Genomic DNA, 16638 nt, shown 5'->3' with positions numbered 1-16638 from the left:
CTGCACCAGGACAGGCACAGCAGGGGCCAGTGGAGAAAGTCCTGGGGGCTCAGGCCTCGGCCGCTCTGGTGGGCCCGGGCGGGGCCTTCCCCATGGCCATACTTGGTGTGGGTGAAATTCCGTGAGCTGTTTATACAGATGGACGTTTTTCAGGCTTTAACACCAAGAGCAGCATTGCACATGATTCCTGATGAGGTTTTTGTTTAATTCTTTGTTTTAATGCCGGGCAGAGTCTGGGCTTTTTCAAGGTGTCAGGCCCAGGGAGAGGGACTTGGGGTTGCAAATAGCAGCCGCTGCCCCCCTCCCACCCCCCGGTATTTGTCAGGAGTTGTTATGGCCTCTTTGAAGCAACCTGGGCCATGAGGAGAGGGGGGCTCCCCTGTGGGCTCTGAGACGGTGCAGACACTGGCATGGCCCGGCCCTCGAGAGTTTTCAGATTCCACTGTTTTTTACTCAATATGGCAACGTTGTCTGCCCTAGCCCGTGTAGGATGGGGTGGGGAGGGCCCTGTGCCCAGGAACCGTCTGCTGAGCCACTAAGCAAATTCCTGGGCTAAAGGTGACCACCTGGCCTCCAGGGTCTAGCCCCTGCCCACGCCCTGGGGGCCTTAGAGGTAGGGCCACAGGTGAGGACTCAACAGTGCTATGTGACCAGGGGGTCTGAAGACACCTGGCCATCAAGTGTCTAGGGTGGTCTCGGTTGCTTCCTGGAGGGCCTGAGGAATTCTTAGAGACTTTCTACTTGGCTTCCTGTATTGACCTGAGTTCCTACCAGTTTGGGCTTCAGTGGTGCTGAAGCTCCCCTAAGCAGGAAGGCCAGGTGGTCTGAGGCCCTGGGGCCCAGGTGCGCCTGGATTTGGCTGCCCTGACAGCCGTCTGGCCCCTGCAGGTGGGCTGTAACAAGGTGTACACGAGCACATCAGATGTGATGACCCACGAGAACTTCCACAAGAAGAACACCCAGCTCATCAACGATGGCTTCCAGCGCTTCCGGGCCACCGAGGACTGCGGCACGGCTGACTGCCAGTTCTACGGGCAGAAGACCACACACTTCCACTGCAGGTACACAGGGCCTGGCAGGGAGGCTTCCTGGGCTGGGGCAGGCAGAAGGCAGGGACCCAGGCTGTCCACCATCTCAGGGACCTGCCTCCTCAAGACGAGCAGGAACAGGACTTGAGGGCTTCTCAGAGGCTCTGCCTTGGTGTCTAGCCTGGGTCTTCCATCCCTGGCGGGAGCAGGGCAGGACCCCCTCTTGGCCTCACAAAGCCTTGACAGGTTCCTGATGTCCCATCCAGGCGTCCTGGCTGTACCTTCACCTTCAAGAACAAGTGTGACATCGAGAAGCACAAGAGCTACCACATCAAGGACGACGCGTACGCCAAGGACGGCTTCAAGAAGTTCTACAAGTATGAGGAGTGCAAGTACGAGGGCTGCGTGTACAGCAAGGCCACCAACCACTTCCACTGCATCCGCGCCGGCTGCGGCTTCACCTTCACCTCCACCAGCCAGATGACCTCGCACAAGCGCAAGCACGAGCGCCGGCACATCCGTGCCTCGGGCGTGCTGGGGCTGCCCCCCTCGCTGCTGGGCACCAAGGACACGGAGCAGGAGGAGTCCAGCAACGACGACCTCATCGACTTCTCTGCCTTGAGCAGCAAAAACTCCAGCCTGAGCGCCTCCCCCACCAGCCAGCAGTCCTCTGCCTCCCTGGCCGCTGCCGCTGCTGCCACCGCCACGACCGAGACGGTGCCCAGTGGCACCACCAAGCCTCCCAACAGCAAGATGTCTGGGCTGCTGTCCCAGGGCCTGCCGGGCTCCATCCCCCTGGCCCTGGCCCTCTCCAGCTCGGGCCTCCCCACTACCACACCCTTCTTCCCTATCCTCACTGGCCGTGGGAGCACCTCCCTGCCTGTGGGTACAGCTGGCCTCATGGGTGCCATGTCGTCTGGGGTTGCAGCCTCGGCCCCCCCTGACACGCCTGCTCTGGCCAGCTCGGGAGCTGGTGATACAGCCCCGGTGACTGCCACCTCTGTCCCGGCACCCCCAGCCTCCATCATGGAGAGAATCTCTGCAAGCAAGGGCCTCATCTCACCCATGATGGCCAGGCTGGCCGCGGCTGCCCTCAAGCCCTCTGCCACCTTTGACCCAGGTGAGCAGGCTGGGCCCTGCCCAGGGAGACAGCACCTGCAAACCCCCGGAGCTCCCTGGCTTCAGGTTGCAGAACAGAGGAGGGGAGGTGCTTGGAAGAGGCATCTATCTGGTCCCGGCACCCTCATCTCCTGCCCTCCTGCCCCCTCTCTCTGCCTCTTCTCTGCCTCCATCCTGTTTATTTCCTATTTGGAACCCAAGGAGCTCTTGTCTCTTTTTCCTGTAAAATGGGGGCAATAATCCCTCCCTCTGGGGGTGCCCACATGTCCCAGGTAACTGCTAGGTCCTTCCCTCTCCTGCCTTCTCGCCCACATCCCAAGTCCAGTCCCTAACGGGGAGCAGCCCCAGCAGGCCTCCCGGGCACCAGGCAGCTGGCCTGGAGGAGGGCATGAGGCAAGCTCGGGGGCAGGGGCGGCTGTGCTCCAGGGGGAGTCAAGCCTGAGAGGGTGCAGCTCCCTGAGGCCGGGCTGCCCTTCCACATTCACATCAGTGCTGCCAGAACTTTCTGCAGTGATGGGAACGCTCTACTCTGCACTGTCCAGGACAGTAGTCCCTAGTCTCATGTGGCTCTTAAATGCCTTAAATTGGCTAGTATGACTGAGGGGCTGAATTTTAATTGTAAGTAGTTTAAATTTAAATGGCCACACCTGGCCAGTGGCTACCGAATTAGATGGCACAGAGCAAGAGCTGTAAGTTCTCTCTCTTTCCCTCTAATTCCTTAAGTTTTCTCTTCTTTTGATTTTTCTCTACTTTTTTCCCCTGAGTTTTTCTGCCTTTTCCGAGTACCTTGCTCCTCTCCCTCTGTCTCCCAATGCTGGTAATCGGTGTTAGTAGAATCCTGGAAAAGAGCTCAGCTTGCTTGTGGAGAGTGGCACCTTCTACTCATTCACTCAGCAGTGTTGATGCTCGCTGAGAGCTCGGTGCAGAGAAATGGCAGGGAAGAAGACAAACAGACACCCACCCGATGGAGCAATAGGGGGATCATTTATTGCCAGGCACATAGCTAGGAAGTGGCGGAAGATTCGGACCTCAGCAGTCTGGCTGCCGAGCCCGTGCACTCCACTCCTGTGCACGAGACTGTCTCAAAGCCAGCCAAGACAGACGGTCCCTACGGGCTGGTCCAGGCTCTGCCCTCACCTCCCAGAGGGCTGCCAGAGCTTGGTAGCAGTGCCTGGGTTTCCAGGCACCTTGGGCAAGTGACTTCAGGGAGCTACTGGAGTATGGACTCCTGGGTTCTGGAAACTCCATCCCAATGGGACGCACATTCCAGGTGGCAGCTTGGAGTAGCCCACCTTCCACTCCAGGTCCTGCCCTGGCCATGCCCTCTGGCCAGAGGCCCTGCGGGCAGGGGCAGGGCCCCATTGCTGCCCTCACTCAGTGGCCAGACTGTTGAGTACTTTCTTTTCACTAGAAAGATCTCCTCCCAAAAGAAAGGTCAAACAAAGAGGAGGGGGGCATTTTCCTTTATTTTTTAATAAAATGCCACTTGCTGTCTGTGAAACAGCTGTCAGCTGTAGCGCCTTGGGGCAAATTAATATTTCAGTCACTTGGGGATTGTGGAGAAAGGCTTGGTGGACATGTTCCTGTCAGCAACTTCTTTGGCCTCTGCGTGGCTTTGCCTCTGCACCCTCTCCCTGCCTGGTTCCAGCCGCACCCTCCCCAGCACATGCCTGGCCGGGCACCGCCAGGGCGGCCTTACAGCCCAGCCCGGCCTGGACAGCTTGACGGGCGAGGTCACATAGTTTGAACCGCTCTGATTGGCTGTCAGCTTCGATAGCCCTGACACAGCAGATGCTCCTCCTGGACATCCTCAGTGGAAGGCAGGGCCGTCGCCCCGGCAACAGTGGGATGGGGCCCTGCGGAGGGGGCGCAGCTCCCAGTCTAGATCTGCCACTTTCCCTCAGCATTAACAGAGTCTTTAATAAAAGCCTAAGCGGCAGCCCCACAAATTGACTGTGACAGTTGGTGGAGAAAATGAAGGGCCCCCACCCCCGCCCCGGCCCCCTCCCCAGCCTCCCGCCCTTCTCCTCCAGGAGGCCCTGAGCCAGGACAACTTTGACATAATTTTGCAATAATTATCACTTGAAGAATTGCCACACAGGGGTAAGCATCACAAGCGATCATATCAGTGGGGGAGAATCGCTGACCAGCAGCCAGGCCTCCACTGGGGCCTCTGCTTGCCCGGCCTGCTGCCCCCTCCTGGGGGCTTTGGTTTGCGCCCACATGGCGCCCTTGCCCCTCTGACGCCATCTTCCCTGCCCTCCCCTCTGTAGGAAGCGGGCAGCAGGCCACCCCCGCCAGGTTCCCCCCAGCCCAGGTGAAACAGGAGCCCGGTGAGAGTGCTGGCGCCCCGGGCCCCCATGAGGCCCCCCAAGACCGCAGTGTAGACCTGACTGTGAAGGAGCCCAGGTGAGGCAGAGGGGCTCACAGACGGGGCCCCCAACTCTCCTGCCCCAGGGGCCAGCCGCGCACAAGGCCCAGGCTTGGGAGCCAGAAGGGAGGCTATGGGGGCAGCCGCCCTCAGTGCCAGACCTCAGGGGCCAGGGGCCACTCTCCCAGCAGGGGATCGTCCCTCCTGCCCAGGCAGGTGCAGCAAAGGGGGAACCAGAGCCCCAGGGACTGGGTGGGAAGTGAGTCCGGGCTCAGTCCCACATATGTCTGAGCTAAAGCTTCTTGGTTTGTATTTCTAGTAATGAATCAAATGGCCATGCAGTCTCGGCAAATTCATCTCTTTTATCCTCACTTATGAATAAGGTAAGAGCCATCTATCACACACCCGCCATTCCCCCACCCAGAGAAATTAAAGCTAGGCTGGGGGGTGGGGGGATGTGTTTGTTTTTTAATGTTTTACCTCTAATAAGATGAGTTTGTACCATTTAAATTTTGAGGCCATTTTTCATCGGATATAATTTCAGAGCCACTGCTTACAAATTAATTTAATGAACTGGCTGAAGAAATATATTCCAGCCTCTGACACCTTTCTTTTTCCCCATTCAGATGGAGGGCTCAAAAGCTTTCACAGGGCCCTCCAACTTCTTCCGCTCTTCGTTATTAATGTTATTTATTTATTTTATATATTTTTTTGTTTGTTTCCAAAGGGGTAGGGGCAGAGGAGGGGCTAAAGTGGGAGCAAAGCATCAATTTCCACTTTTCGGGTTGAGTAATGGTCTCGGACGCCTCCCGGAGAGGTCACGCTGGAATATTTATTTTAAATAATGCAGGGTCTTTCTAAATTATACATCATCTCAAATATATTTTCCCCTTCACATGATGAATTTGACTACAGCAAGATTAATTTGGTTACTGTACACAAGTGACTGTGTTGAGCAGGGAGCTGGGCTTTGCTGGACCATGCAGGGCGTGGGTCCCGGCCAGGTCCACGCGGGGAGGCGCTTTCGGCCACCCTCTCCCTGGGTTCTCGGCCCCTCAACTTTCTCGCCCTCTCCTGCTTGCTCTCTTGCTTGCCTTTTCCCTTCTTTGGTGGCTGCCCCCCTGCACCCCCTCACTCCTGCCTGTCAGCACCTGGTACCCCGTGTAGGGCGAGCCTTCACACTGACTCCCCTCCCGCCCCCTCCCCCTCCGGTAGCAGCCTGTCTTGATCTCATCCTATGAGCCTCACCCTCCCTTTCTGCTCCTCCTTTGTGTGCCTTCTCTGTTCTCAAGGAATTCGTAGGGGTTCCCCCCATCCCTCCTCCTCCTGCACTTCTTTTGAAAACCTTCTGGCAGGAAAATAACCAGGGAGCCGCGAAGTCTAGGGAAAGATGGGCTGCGAGAGCTCCCTGGTTGAGGCCTGGGCTTGAGTGATGGAGACCAGCAGCACGGGGTGGGGTCCTGCAGGGGCCTCGCATCTGCAAGCCCAGGCTGTGCCATTCAGAGAAGGCGATTCTATAGCCAGAGCCACGTGGGGTCGGCCGCCTTCTCTGCTCTCTGCTCCCAGCATCACGGGGCTGGGGTCGTGAAGAGCAGCCCATGTCTGCTTCCGGAGGTGCCCCCAGCCCCAGCACGGCCCCTGTCCTCCCCGCAGATGTCTCAGGGCAACCCTAGTCTCGGCAGCCTGTTGAGCACCAAGACGGAGGCCGAGGGGGGCCCAGCCGCCGAGGCCTCACCCTTCCTGGGCAGGGCCGTGAAGGCCCTGGTCCATGAGCAGCTGGCAGAGCCCTGGAAGGTGTACCTGCGCAGGTGAGGGCACGGCCAGAGGGAAGGGAGGGCGGGAGGCCAGGCTCCAGCCACCCCCAGCCCAGGGTCCCCTAACCAGCCACTTTTCTGGCAGGTTTGGCACCAAGGACTTCTGCGACGCCCAGTGCGACTTCCTTCACAAGGCCCACTTCCACTGCGTGGTGGAGGAGTGTGGCGCCCTGTTCAGCACCCTGGATGGGGCCATCAAGCACGCCAAGTGAGTAGGGGTCCTGGGGAGGGGCGAGGCCGAGAGGATAGCTGGTGAGGGTGGGGCTGGGTGCTGCAGGGCTAATAGCTGCCCCTGCAGGGCCCCATGTGTGGCTCCCACCAGACCAGAGCCGAATGGGCTTTTCAGAAGATGCTGTCCCCTTCTTTCGCTTGCCCAGGCCACACCTGAGGCCCTGGGGCCAGCTGCCATGCCCTCGGTCCTGGGTGGCTCCGTCAACCACGCCACCAACACTCCCTGTACAGCCGGCCTCGAAGGCTTAGAGCCCAGCTACGGGGCCGGTGCAGACTCCCGGGGCAGTGACCTAGGTGAATGCCTTGCAAGCCACTATATTATCTTCTCAGATTCTCTTTGACCTAGAAATAAAGAAATCAATTGGTGTTATCCATGGAGTTAAAAAGCAGAGAGCCTAGCAACCTCCCAGTGATTGAACCAGAATCTGTAAACGTTGAAAACACCCTCCTTGCTGCCTGAGCCCGGGCCTGGGCTCTGCCCTGCTGAGGCCCCTGGCCACTGGACGGCAGCGGAGCCCCACTCAATATTTAGAGCCCCCCATTCAGAATCTCAGAGCAGGTTCTGGAAGGGAGGGACTTCCTGGGGCAGGGCCTGCTCTCCACCTAGCAGGGAGGAGCTGGGAACAGACACTCCCAGGAAGGACACATAGGAAGATGTAGTCAGGCCACCAGAAGCCCAACTCAGAGCCTGAGGACACAGCTGCCTGCTCTCAAGTCCTTCCCTCTGGGTGGGGTCACAGGAGGGCTCTGGGGTCTAGTGCTGGGAATGTGGTGGGGATGTCAGCCCCCAGGCTTTTGACAGGGTTGTCCCCAGGACCTCCAGCCAGGACAGAACTGACCTGCTTGGGCCTTCTTGGCTGTCCCACCTGAGACATCCTCTCTGCCTCTCGCAGCTTCCACTTCCGGACAGAGGGAGGAGCAGTGAAAGGAAACTCAGAGACTGCCTTCCCGGCGTCAGCCGCCGAGACCAAACCCTGCCTGGCCCCCTCGTCCCCACCGGCACCTCCCGTGACCATGGCCACAGCTTCCTCTCTGGAGGGGCCGGCCCCCAGCCCAGCCTCCGTGCCCTCCACCCCAACCCTCCTCGCCTGGAAGCAGCTGGCTTCAGCCATCCCCCAGATGCCTCAGATCCCAGCATCAGTGCCTCACCTGCCCGCTTCGCCCTTGGCAACAACTTCTCTAGAAAATGCCAAGCCCCAGGTCAAACCCGGATTCCTCCAGTTCCAGGAGAAGTGAGTCCCTTGATGAGGCGGGAGTCCCGCGTCCCCTGCGTGTCTTGGGCGTAGGTGCTAGTGAGGGCAGCCGAGGAGGCCCTGCTTCTCATCCTGCATGGTAGCACTGGCCATCCCCAGCCTCTCTGGGACATGGTCATCGGTCAGTGTCCTTCTAGCCAAAGATACTGCTGCTCAGACCTCAGTGCCTGTCCCCCGAGCAGGCCAGGGGCTGCCAGGGGGCCAGGGGTGATGGTGGTGGTAGCAGCCACTGTGCCAGGTGGGTAGGTGATTGGCGAGGGCCAGCTGGAGTGGTGGTCCTCAGAGGACAAGACTTCCTCACCCAACAGGGAGTCCCAGGTCTCCCTCTGGGTCGCCTTGCTGGCACTGCTGTGACCCACGCCCATGGCTGAGTCTTTGCCAGTCACAAGAATTCATGGGTGGGGCGAGGGGCTAGGCCCACCCCCTGCACAGAGCTCTGCGCGCTCAGGGGTGGAAAGGACCTTCCTCATGGTTGGTGGCTCCTTGCGGCGAGAACGGTGACTTTGTATCATAATGTGTGCACCGCGGCTTCCTGTTCTCAATAAAAGTAATAAATTGGATGTGAACACACACCACCTGAGTGGCAGCTGTCCTCCCTCTCTGAGCACCTGGAGCTGGGTCCCCAGCGTGGAAGGGAACCGCACTCCTTCTCCATCTCTGCCCCGCGTCCCTTCTTCCCCTGGTTACCTCCCCAAAGTGACACCACTCTTAGTTTCTTGAACTTGGTTGGCGCTCCCGTCCCGGGTCTGCTGTAGGGGGACAACAAGTGTCAGCAGCCAGAACAGGAGGGGGAGCCCAACCTCCTCCCGCCTCTCTGCACCCCTGAGGCAGGGCTCTAGGGGTGGGGGCTGCCCTTCCAGGCCTCTCGGGAGGGCGAGGCATAAGGGCTTGGCCCAGCACTCCCCCACCCGTCCCCGCCACTCGAGGCTCTCTGAGTGGGTGGGCGCTGTGGGCCCCAAGCTGACCCTGGGGAGCCCCAGCAGCTGTATGACTTGGCGGGCCCTGACACAGGCACATGTCCCCACCTGCCAGGTCCTGTGGGGGCAGAGCTTCCTGGTGGGGCTGCCCACCCATCTGCAACCTGTCTGTCACATCCAGGGCAGTGCCCGGGCCATGCCAGCCAGGCCCTTGCTGGCATCCCGCCAATGGCTGGCAGCACCATCCCTTCTTTCCGTATCCAAGAAGTCAATGCCGCCATCCTTATCTGTAATCCTGAGGTGTGGTCGTGGGAACTTCGTGTCCCAGCATGCACTGCTCTAGGCACCCTGCATATTGCAATCCTCATGCACCATGCAGGGCTCCTGACCAGTGCAGGAATGCATGCTGGGATCTGTAGTCTCCTCTGGCTGACTCAGTCTGCTGGGCAGGAGGGCAGCCCTGGGGCTGCCCCTCCCAATGACACCACTGGTGACTGGGGAGCAGACCCAATGAGCGCACATCAGGACCCCGGAGGGGAGGGCTCTGGGGATGCCAATGACCATCTGGGCTGTGGTTTCATTCCAGCGATCCCTGCCTCACGACGGACTGCAAGTATGCCAACAAGTTCCATTTCCACTGTCTGTTTGGGAACTGCAAGTATGTCTGCAAGACCTCTGGCAAGGCTGAGTCCCACTGCCTGGACCACATCAACCCCAACAACAACCTGGTGAACGTGCGAGACCAGTTTGCTTACTACTCCCTGCAGTGTCTCTGCCCCAACCAGGTCAGCGCAGTGGGCAGGGCACAAGGCTGGCAGGGCAGGGGAGGTGTGGGCCCCGGAGGAGATCCTCCTGGCAGGGCCTCCATTTCACATATCCTTTTTTAATTGGCTTCCACCAGACTCTGGAGAAGACATTATCTGTCCCTGGGCCCCTGGAGGTCCCTGGGCAGGCGTCCAGATTGGTGCTAAGTCTGTCATTTCATCCTCAACCTCAGTGGGAACTAAATGCTGGGCTGCCACAGTGCACCTGGTATCATTGTTCTTGCCCATCCTGGATCTAGCTCCACCCCCTTCCCCAGAGACCTAGAACTGTAAAATTGGCCCATTGGACAGATAAAGAGATTGCACTTTCCGAGCCCCAGGAAGGGAGATCGGCTTCACCTTGAAGACCTTCTTCTAGACTGGTAGAGCTCACTGAGAGTCTGAGCCTAGGTCTGGGCATGCAGAGAAGAGTCCAAGGATAGATTGGTGATGTCTGCTATAGGCGTGGGATTGAGAGGGGTGAGATGTATGCCAGGTAGGATGTCTTGATCAAATGAACAAGGGGACATACCTTTTCTTAACATGGGAAAGGTGTTTATACAATGGACTTTTCTGATTCTGAGCATGGAAGAACGCCAGCGCCAGGGGCCTGCGTGGCCCAGAGCTGGGGCAGGCAGAGCTGGTGCTCAAGCAGTCACCTTCCTGGTCCTGACCCAGTGCCCCTTCCCTGCAGCACTGTGAGTTCCGGATGCGCGGGCACTACCACTGTCTCCGCACTGGCTGCTACTTTGTGACCAACATCACCACCAAGCTGCCATGGCACATAAAGAAGCATGAGAAAGCCGAGCGGCGGGCGGCCAATGGGTTCAAGTACTTCACGAAGCGTGAGGAGTGCGGCAGGCTAGGTAATGGCAGAGCCGGGGGGTGGACTGTCCAGCGGGTCACAGGGCTGGTCCTCTGGCCGCCTGTCCTAGTACCTATCTCCTGCCTCTGCACATCACAGGCCATGTTCTGCTAACAATGCTGCAGATATCATGGGCCAGGCCTTGTCAAACTTGTGCAACAGTCAAAACCCAAACAGCCCAGGGAAAAGTGGTGAGGATGACCCAGAATACCCACCTGCACCCCCAAGGAGAGTACCCTGGGGCCCTCAGCACCAGTGTCCAGGGGCTGACTTAGTTCTTTTTTGCTTTCTTTCCAAGACCTGAGGGCTTACAGGTTTAAGTCTTAGGGGTTCCCGAAATTCAGTGCCCTGGCATCTCTTTCCATGGCTTGAATTATAAGATGTTGGCCTGAAATGGACCAGGGCTTATTCATTTGGTCATTCGTTCATTCAACAGATATTTACTGAGGGGCAGTGTTCTCAATGCTGGGCTCTGTGTTGTTGCAGGGGGTGGTGGGGTGGTGGCTAAGAGTTTCTGAGGGCCTGCTGTGTGCCAGGCTCATGCTTAGGGCTGGGAATCTGGTGGGAACAAACTAGCACATAGTGGGTGCAGCCTAGAGCCTATGGGACCTGGAGAGACCCAGGAGGGAGGGCCATGGGTCTGGGAAGAGGAAGCCAAAAATGGCCCTGAGTTCAGCAGCAGATGTCTGGGTGTTAATTCTGCTGCTGAAAGCTGAACCGCCCCCCAGGGAAGCCACCCCCCAACCTCTGAACAGGGCCTCCCTGCTGAACCCGCCCTGGGGATACTGTCAGGCCAGCCCCAGGGCCTACAGGCAGACTCAGGATGAAGCTACGTGTTCTGGAACCTGAGGCATCTCCCAGGAATAGACCAGAAACTAGAGGACAGGTGGGAGCCAGGCAGGTAGAGGCAGGCTGGGTAGACACCTGGGCCACAGGCCTGTTGTAGCACAGGTGGCCATGGCAGCAGGGTCCCGGGAGACCAGGGGACACTGCCTGAGCAGACGGGCCCTTCCGCAAGCAGAAGGGTGAAATACTCAAAGTCAACAGCCAGAAAAGAAAGGGAACAAACCTTCAAGTATTAATTCAAAAAGAATTCAGGGCAGGAGTGAGGATTGGTAACCATGACAACAGGTGTGAACATCTGCGGCCTCTGCTGTACCTGGGCTCAGTTTACAGATATCGGGGTATTCTGGAGTTGCCGTTATTTACTCAACTTTGGGTGTTTTCGGTGGTAGCTGGGGCCAAACAAAGCTGGGGGATGATATAAGACACCTGGGCAGCCCGGGCGCCATGGCAACGGGCAGGCCTTCACCTGCCCTCTGCTGATACTGTTTCGATCCCGCCTGCTCTATTTGTTCTCAAAGCCTGGGCAAAGGGTGGGGGGGTGGAGAGGGGGATGAGCAGAGGGGGCAGCACCCCAGGCTTTCCAGAGGAGATGTGGGGACAGGTGCTTTGTCATGATGTGGCTGTCCCAGTGGGCAGAATCCATTAGGGTCCCTTGCCCTGGAGCCTGTGTGCCTCTCAGAGTGTGGGGTTGGGGACAGAGGCCAGTCTGCCAATGTCACATGCCTCCATGCTGGGCCAGAGGGAGGCCCAGGCTCCAGACAGCCAGGTGTCCTAGACTTCCTGGTAGAGGGGGTAGGGGTATAACCAGGTGAACACCAAACTAGTTGCCAGTGAGTTGACTCCAACTCGTGGTGACCCTGTGTGTGTCAGAGTAGAACTGTGCTCCATAGGTTTTTCAATGCCTGATTTTTTAGAAGTAGATCGCCAGGCCTTTCTTCTGAGTTGCCTCTGGGTGGATTCGAACCTCCAACCTTTCAGTTAGCAGCCGAGCATATTAACCTTTTGCCCCACGACGGGGAAAACGTCCTTTTCCCGGACGTTCTCTGCCTTGTTGGCCCCTATTCCCCTGGCCCAGAATGGGGCCTAACACCCAGTAGGTACCCCATGAGCACGTGCCAGCACAGGAGGCTCATGGCCAGTGGGGCTGTGTCCACAGGCTGCAAGTACAACCAGGTGAACAGCCACTTCCACTGCATCCGTGAGGGCTGCCAGTTCTCCTTCCTCCTCAAGCACCAGATGACCTCGCACGCCCGGAAGCACATGCGGAGGATGCTGGGAAAGAACTTCGACCGCGTGCCGCCCTCGCAAGTGAGTGCCGGCACCACCCACTAGGCCCACCCCACCAAGAGAGGGCACATCACCCGCGTCCCACTCTTGCTTCCAGGTGGCGGACCATGCTGCCCAAAGTGACAGCCTACCCTTGGGCGGTGGCATAGCCCCCAGCCCAGCTTCCTCAGGGACCCCCACTTCCTTTCAGGGTGCCCCTAGCCTGATGGACCCAGAGACAGATGAGTACATGGATTACACGGGCTGCAGCCCAGGAGCCATGTCCTCTGAGTCATCCACCATGGATCGGAGCTGCTCCAGCACCCCCGTGGGCAACGAGAGCACTGCAGCAGGTAGGCGGGCGCGAGGCAGGTGGGCCGGGGGCAGCGGGAAGGGCACCAGGGGCCTGGGAGCTGCCGGCACTTCCAGCCCATCGTAGGACAGAGGTCTGTGGCCCAGTGGCTTGAGGAGGGCGTGCCTGTGTGCGGCAGAGCCAGAGAGCCTGTGAGACTGGGTCCCTGAGAACCACCTCCCTCCCAGGTGCCCTAGAGCCTCTCCTTGTCACAGAGTGTCACTTCAGTTTCCAGGAGGGGAGCCTGGGCTTGTCCCCTCTGAGAGTTACTGACTACCACAGGCAGCCCCTCTGGCGGGGGGGCTGGCAGGCCGGGGGCCCACTGACCCTGCCGCCCTTTGCGGCCCCTCTGCCCATTATCCCTAGCAATGGTCCTCAGACCCTAGAGCGGGGTTCCGCTCGGGTGGGCTCTGCCACAGGCCCCATGGTGACCTCACCTCCGGCACTGCCTCTGTCTGCTCTCTCCTCCCCACCTCCTCATCTCTTCTCCACCGCCCCTCTCTCTGTTCCTCATCCATCCACATATTTTCATACCATACTCGCTTCTACCATCGGGTGTCTCATTTTGGTTCTTTTTTTGTTTTTGGTTTTTTTTTTTTTTTTTTCCTGCTTTTCTCCACCCTCTCCAGGCTGCCCGGCTCCTCCTCCTCCTCCTCTTCCTCCTCCTGCCGCCGCTGGTGATGAGGCTGCCCCCGTGGCTCCGCCGCCCCCACTGCCTCCATCCTTCCAGCCGGCCCTGCTCCGGCCGCCCCTTCCCCCCCTGCCATACCTCCTCTCTCCGTCCTGTCTCTCATACTCTCTGCTCAGTGCCACTCTCGGAGCCAGCCGGGGCCTGGCACAGCCCATCAGCAGCCCACCCAGCTTCCCGCCTGTCACTGCCACTCCAACTCCAGTAAAAAGTGACGTCCCCCTAGTTCAGGATGCCGCAGGTAACTCGCTCACCAGTGTCTGTCTCCCCTCCAGCCCACGAGGACAGGGTCCAGGACCTGACCCTTTCTCACAGCTGGTCTGGGTTACCCGGGTGGCCAGCCGGGCCACAGACAGGACACCCTGAGCCCCTCACAGACAAGAACCCCTGAGACCAGAGAGCCTGGTCTCCGTCTCAAGGCACCTGCTCAGCCCCGCAGGCCAGAATGTTACCACCAGGGCTACCCGGGCGCATGCCCCAAATCAGCAACCAGCTAGAGCCCCAGAGATGGTTGTGTCTGCCCCACCCCTGATTCCTGCTGGACTCCTTGGGAGAGCCTGTCCCCCCGTTCTCAGGGAGTTCACCTGGGACCTGCACTAAGGAGGGACAGAACGTGTTCCCGGGAAGGTTTGCTGGGGCCTGGGGCCTGCCCAGGTTAGGAGGGTCTTAGCACCAGTGTAAACCTCCAGAGCCACGAAGGAAGGGGACACCCCTGTAGCCCCCGTCTCTGGTAGTGCTCAATGGCCAAAGTGACCCACAGGGGTCGGGTCTGCCCTCCCTTGCCCCTCGGGTGCGGTCTTCACCAGTCTTTCCTCACATTCTTACTGCACAGCGGCTTTGTGCCAGGCCCAGGGGCAGGGGTGGGGTGTAGCTGTGAGCAGGGCAGAGGACACTGCCATCAGCCCCTTGAAGGCTGTGTCCTGGATCTAACCAGGGCCCTGTGACTTCAGGCCTACAGCAGCCACTGCAGATTTCCAGGTGTGAGACCCCCCTCCTTTTCCCTTGCCTGGGGGTCACCACCCTAGTACAGCCCTTTGCTTCTCTTCATCTCCTGAGGATGGGTGACTGGTCAGGGAGGGCCAAGCAGGTCGCAGGTCAGCTGTCTAGGAGAAGCCTGGGGGAGCCCGCCACCTTCTTGGGTAGGGCCAGGCCTGAGGGGTTCCATTTGGTGTTTCTAGGTGGTGGGATAGGGAGCCAGCAGGTGGCTGGTCTTCCCCTCACCCTGCAGCTGCAGGGGCCATGGGTGCCCCCCAGAAAAGGGGTGAAAAAAGCACAGTTGTACAGTCCACAGGGCATCCTTGGCAATGGGGCATCTCAAGTCCTGAGAAGTAGTTGGGTCCAGGATGGAGGGCACAGCTGGGCACTTGTCCCCCAGGTGAGCCCCTGGCCCAGGTCAGTGGCTCTGAGTAGGGCAGGCAGAAACTTGATTTCTTAGCTCCTAGCTCCCAGCTCCCTGAGGACTGGCCACTCAGCAGAGCAGCCCTCTCCTGGCCCACCAGGGGCAGGAAACCCCAGCAAGACCTGAAAGAACCTTCTGGATCCTCAGGGCAGGGAGTTGCAGCCCCAAACAGCCCCAGGGCACTTGGCATCCCTGCTGCGACTAGGCTGGTACCCATGCGCAGACAGGCCGGCGGCCGGGGAGGCTGGGTAGCCAGCAGAGAAGGAGCCAGCCTGTCCCTCATTAGAGGCAAGCAGGTGATGGTGTCCTGGCCCCTGTCCAACCTGGGTAATTATGCTCTGCCCCAGATTCCCCCTTCAGCTGCAATTAGCACCAGGATGCATCTTTACTTCCCACCCAAACCGGCCAGGAAGCAGCCACCACATCTCCCGAGCTGGCTGCGCTGCCACCCCAGGTGGACGCCTGTCAGCCATCCTGCAGACAGTGATGACCAAAGGGGAAGCCTGGGGACTCCCTGGCTCTGAGGGAGATGAGTGAGAGAGAAGCCAAGGGGTCCCGCACAAATGCCCTCGGCCCCTGCCAGGATTGGGACAATGAGTGTGACCCTGGGAATGGTGCCCAAGGAGGCACCCCTTCCGCACTGACCACCCTGCCCCTCCCCCAGGAAACACCATCTCCATGCCGACAGCCTCAGGGGCCAAAAAGCGCTTCTGGATCATTGAGGACATGTCGCCTTTCGGCAAGCGGCGTAAAACGGCCTCCTCCCGCAAGATGCTGGACGAGGGCATGATGCTGGAGGGCTTCCGGCGCTTCGACCTCTACGAGGACTGCAAGGACACAGCCTGCCAGTTCTCGCTCAAGGTCACCCACTACCACTGCACGCGCGAGAACTGCGGCTACAAGTTCTGCGGGCGCACGCACATGTACAAGCACGCGCAGCACCACGACCGCGTGGACAACCTGGTGCTGGACGACTTCAAGCGCTTCAAGGCCTCGCTCAGCTGCCACTTCGCCGACTGCCCCTTCTCGGGCACCAGCACACACTTCCACTGCCTGCGCTGCCGCTTCCGCTGCACCGACAGCACCAAGGTCACCGCGCACCGCAAGCACCACGGCAAGCAGGACGTGATAAGTGCGGCAGGCTTCTGCCAGTTCAGCTCTAGCGCCGACTGTGCGGTGCCCGACTGCAAGTACAAGCTCAAGTGCTCGCACTTCCACTGCACCTATCCGGGCTGCCGCCACACGGTCGTAGGCATGTCGCAGATGGACTCGCACAAGCGCAAACACGAGAAGCAGGAGCGAGGCGAGCTGGGCGCCGAGGGCCCCGCGCCCGCTACCGTCAACCTGGACGGCTCGCTCACGCTGGGCGCCGAGCCTGGCGGTTCCCTGCTCTTCCTGCAGACGGCCGCCGCCGGCCTGGGCTTGGGCCTGGGCGACGCGAGCGACCCCGGCCACCCCGGGCCGCCTGCCGCGCCGCTGGGCTCCCGTGAGGGCCCGGCTGCACCCGCCTCTGCCGCTACCGCAGCCGGAGAGTCCTCGCAGGAGGACGAGGAGGAGGAGTTGGAGCTGAACGAGGAGGAAGATGACGACGAGGAAGAGGACGAGGATGACGACGACGAGGACGAGGAGGAAGATGATGATGACGACGACGAGGACGACGAGGACCTGCGCACCGACTCAGAGGAG

General features: G+C 59.6%; 1 protein-coding gene across 2 annotated transcripts in view; it reads left to right on the top strand.

Annotated features, from left to right (window-relative positions):
* CASZ1 (castor zinc finger 1) overlaps nt 1-9620 on the top strand; it is a 154536-nt gene extending 144916 nt beyond the window's left edge. The window contains exons 8-15 of one of the 2 annotated variants that reach the window (XM_012558063.2): nt 889-1061; nt 1295-2148; nt 4421-4556; nt 4838-4901; nt 6172-6326; nt 6418-6540; nt 7457-7795; nt 9320-9620. In XM_012558063.2, coding sequence (XP_012413517.2) covers nt 889-1061; nt 1295-2148; nt 4421-4556; nt 4838-4901; nt 6172-6326; nt 6418-6540; nt 7457-7795; nt 9320-9620 — 2145 coding nt within the window. Of the gene's footprint in view, nt 1-888; nt 1062-1294; nt 2149-4420; nt 4557-4837; nt 4902-6171; nt 6327-6417; nt 6541-7456; nt 8378-9319 lie in introns of those variants that run through there. The other variant, XM_004385159.1, reaches the window with a different exon arrangement.
* The last annotated feature ends 7018 nt before the right edge of the window (nt 9621-16638 follow it).

This window comes from Trichechus manatus, unplaced genomic scaffold (genome assembly GCF_000243295.1).
Source record: "Trichechus manatus latirostris isolate Lorelei unplaced genomic scaffold, TriManLat1.0 scaffold00133, whole genome shotgun sequence".
NCBI classification, from domain to species: domain Eukaryota; kingdom Metazoa; phylum Chordata; class Mammalia; order Sirenia; family Trichechidae; genus Trichechus; species Trichechus manatus.
Note: the sequence above shows the minus strand (reverse complement) of the source record. Positions and strands in the feature narration are given on the sequence as shown.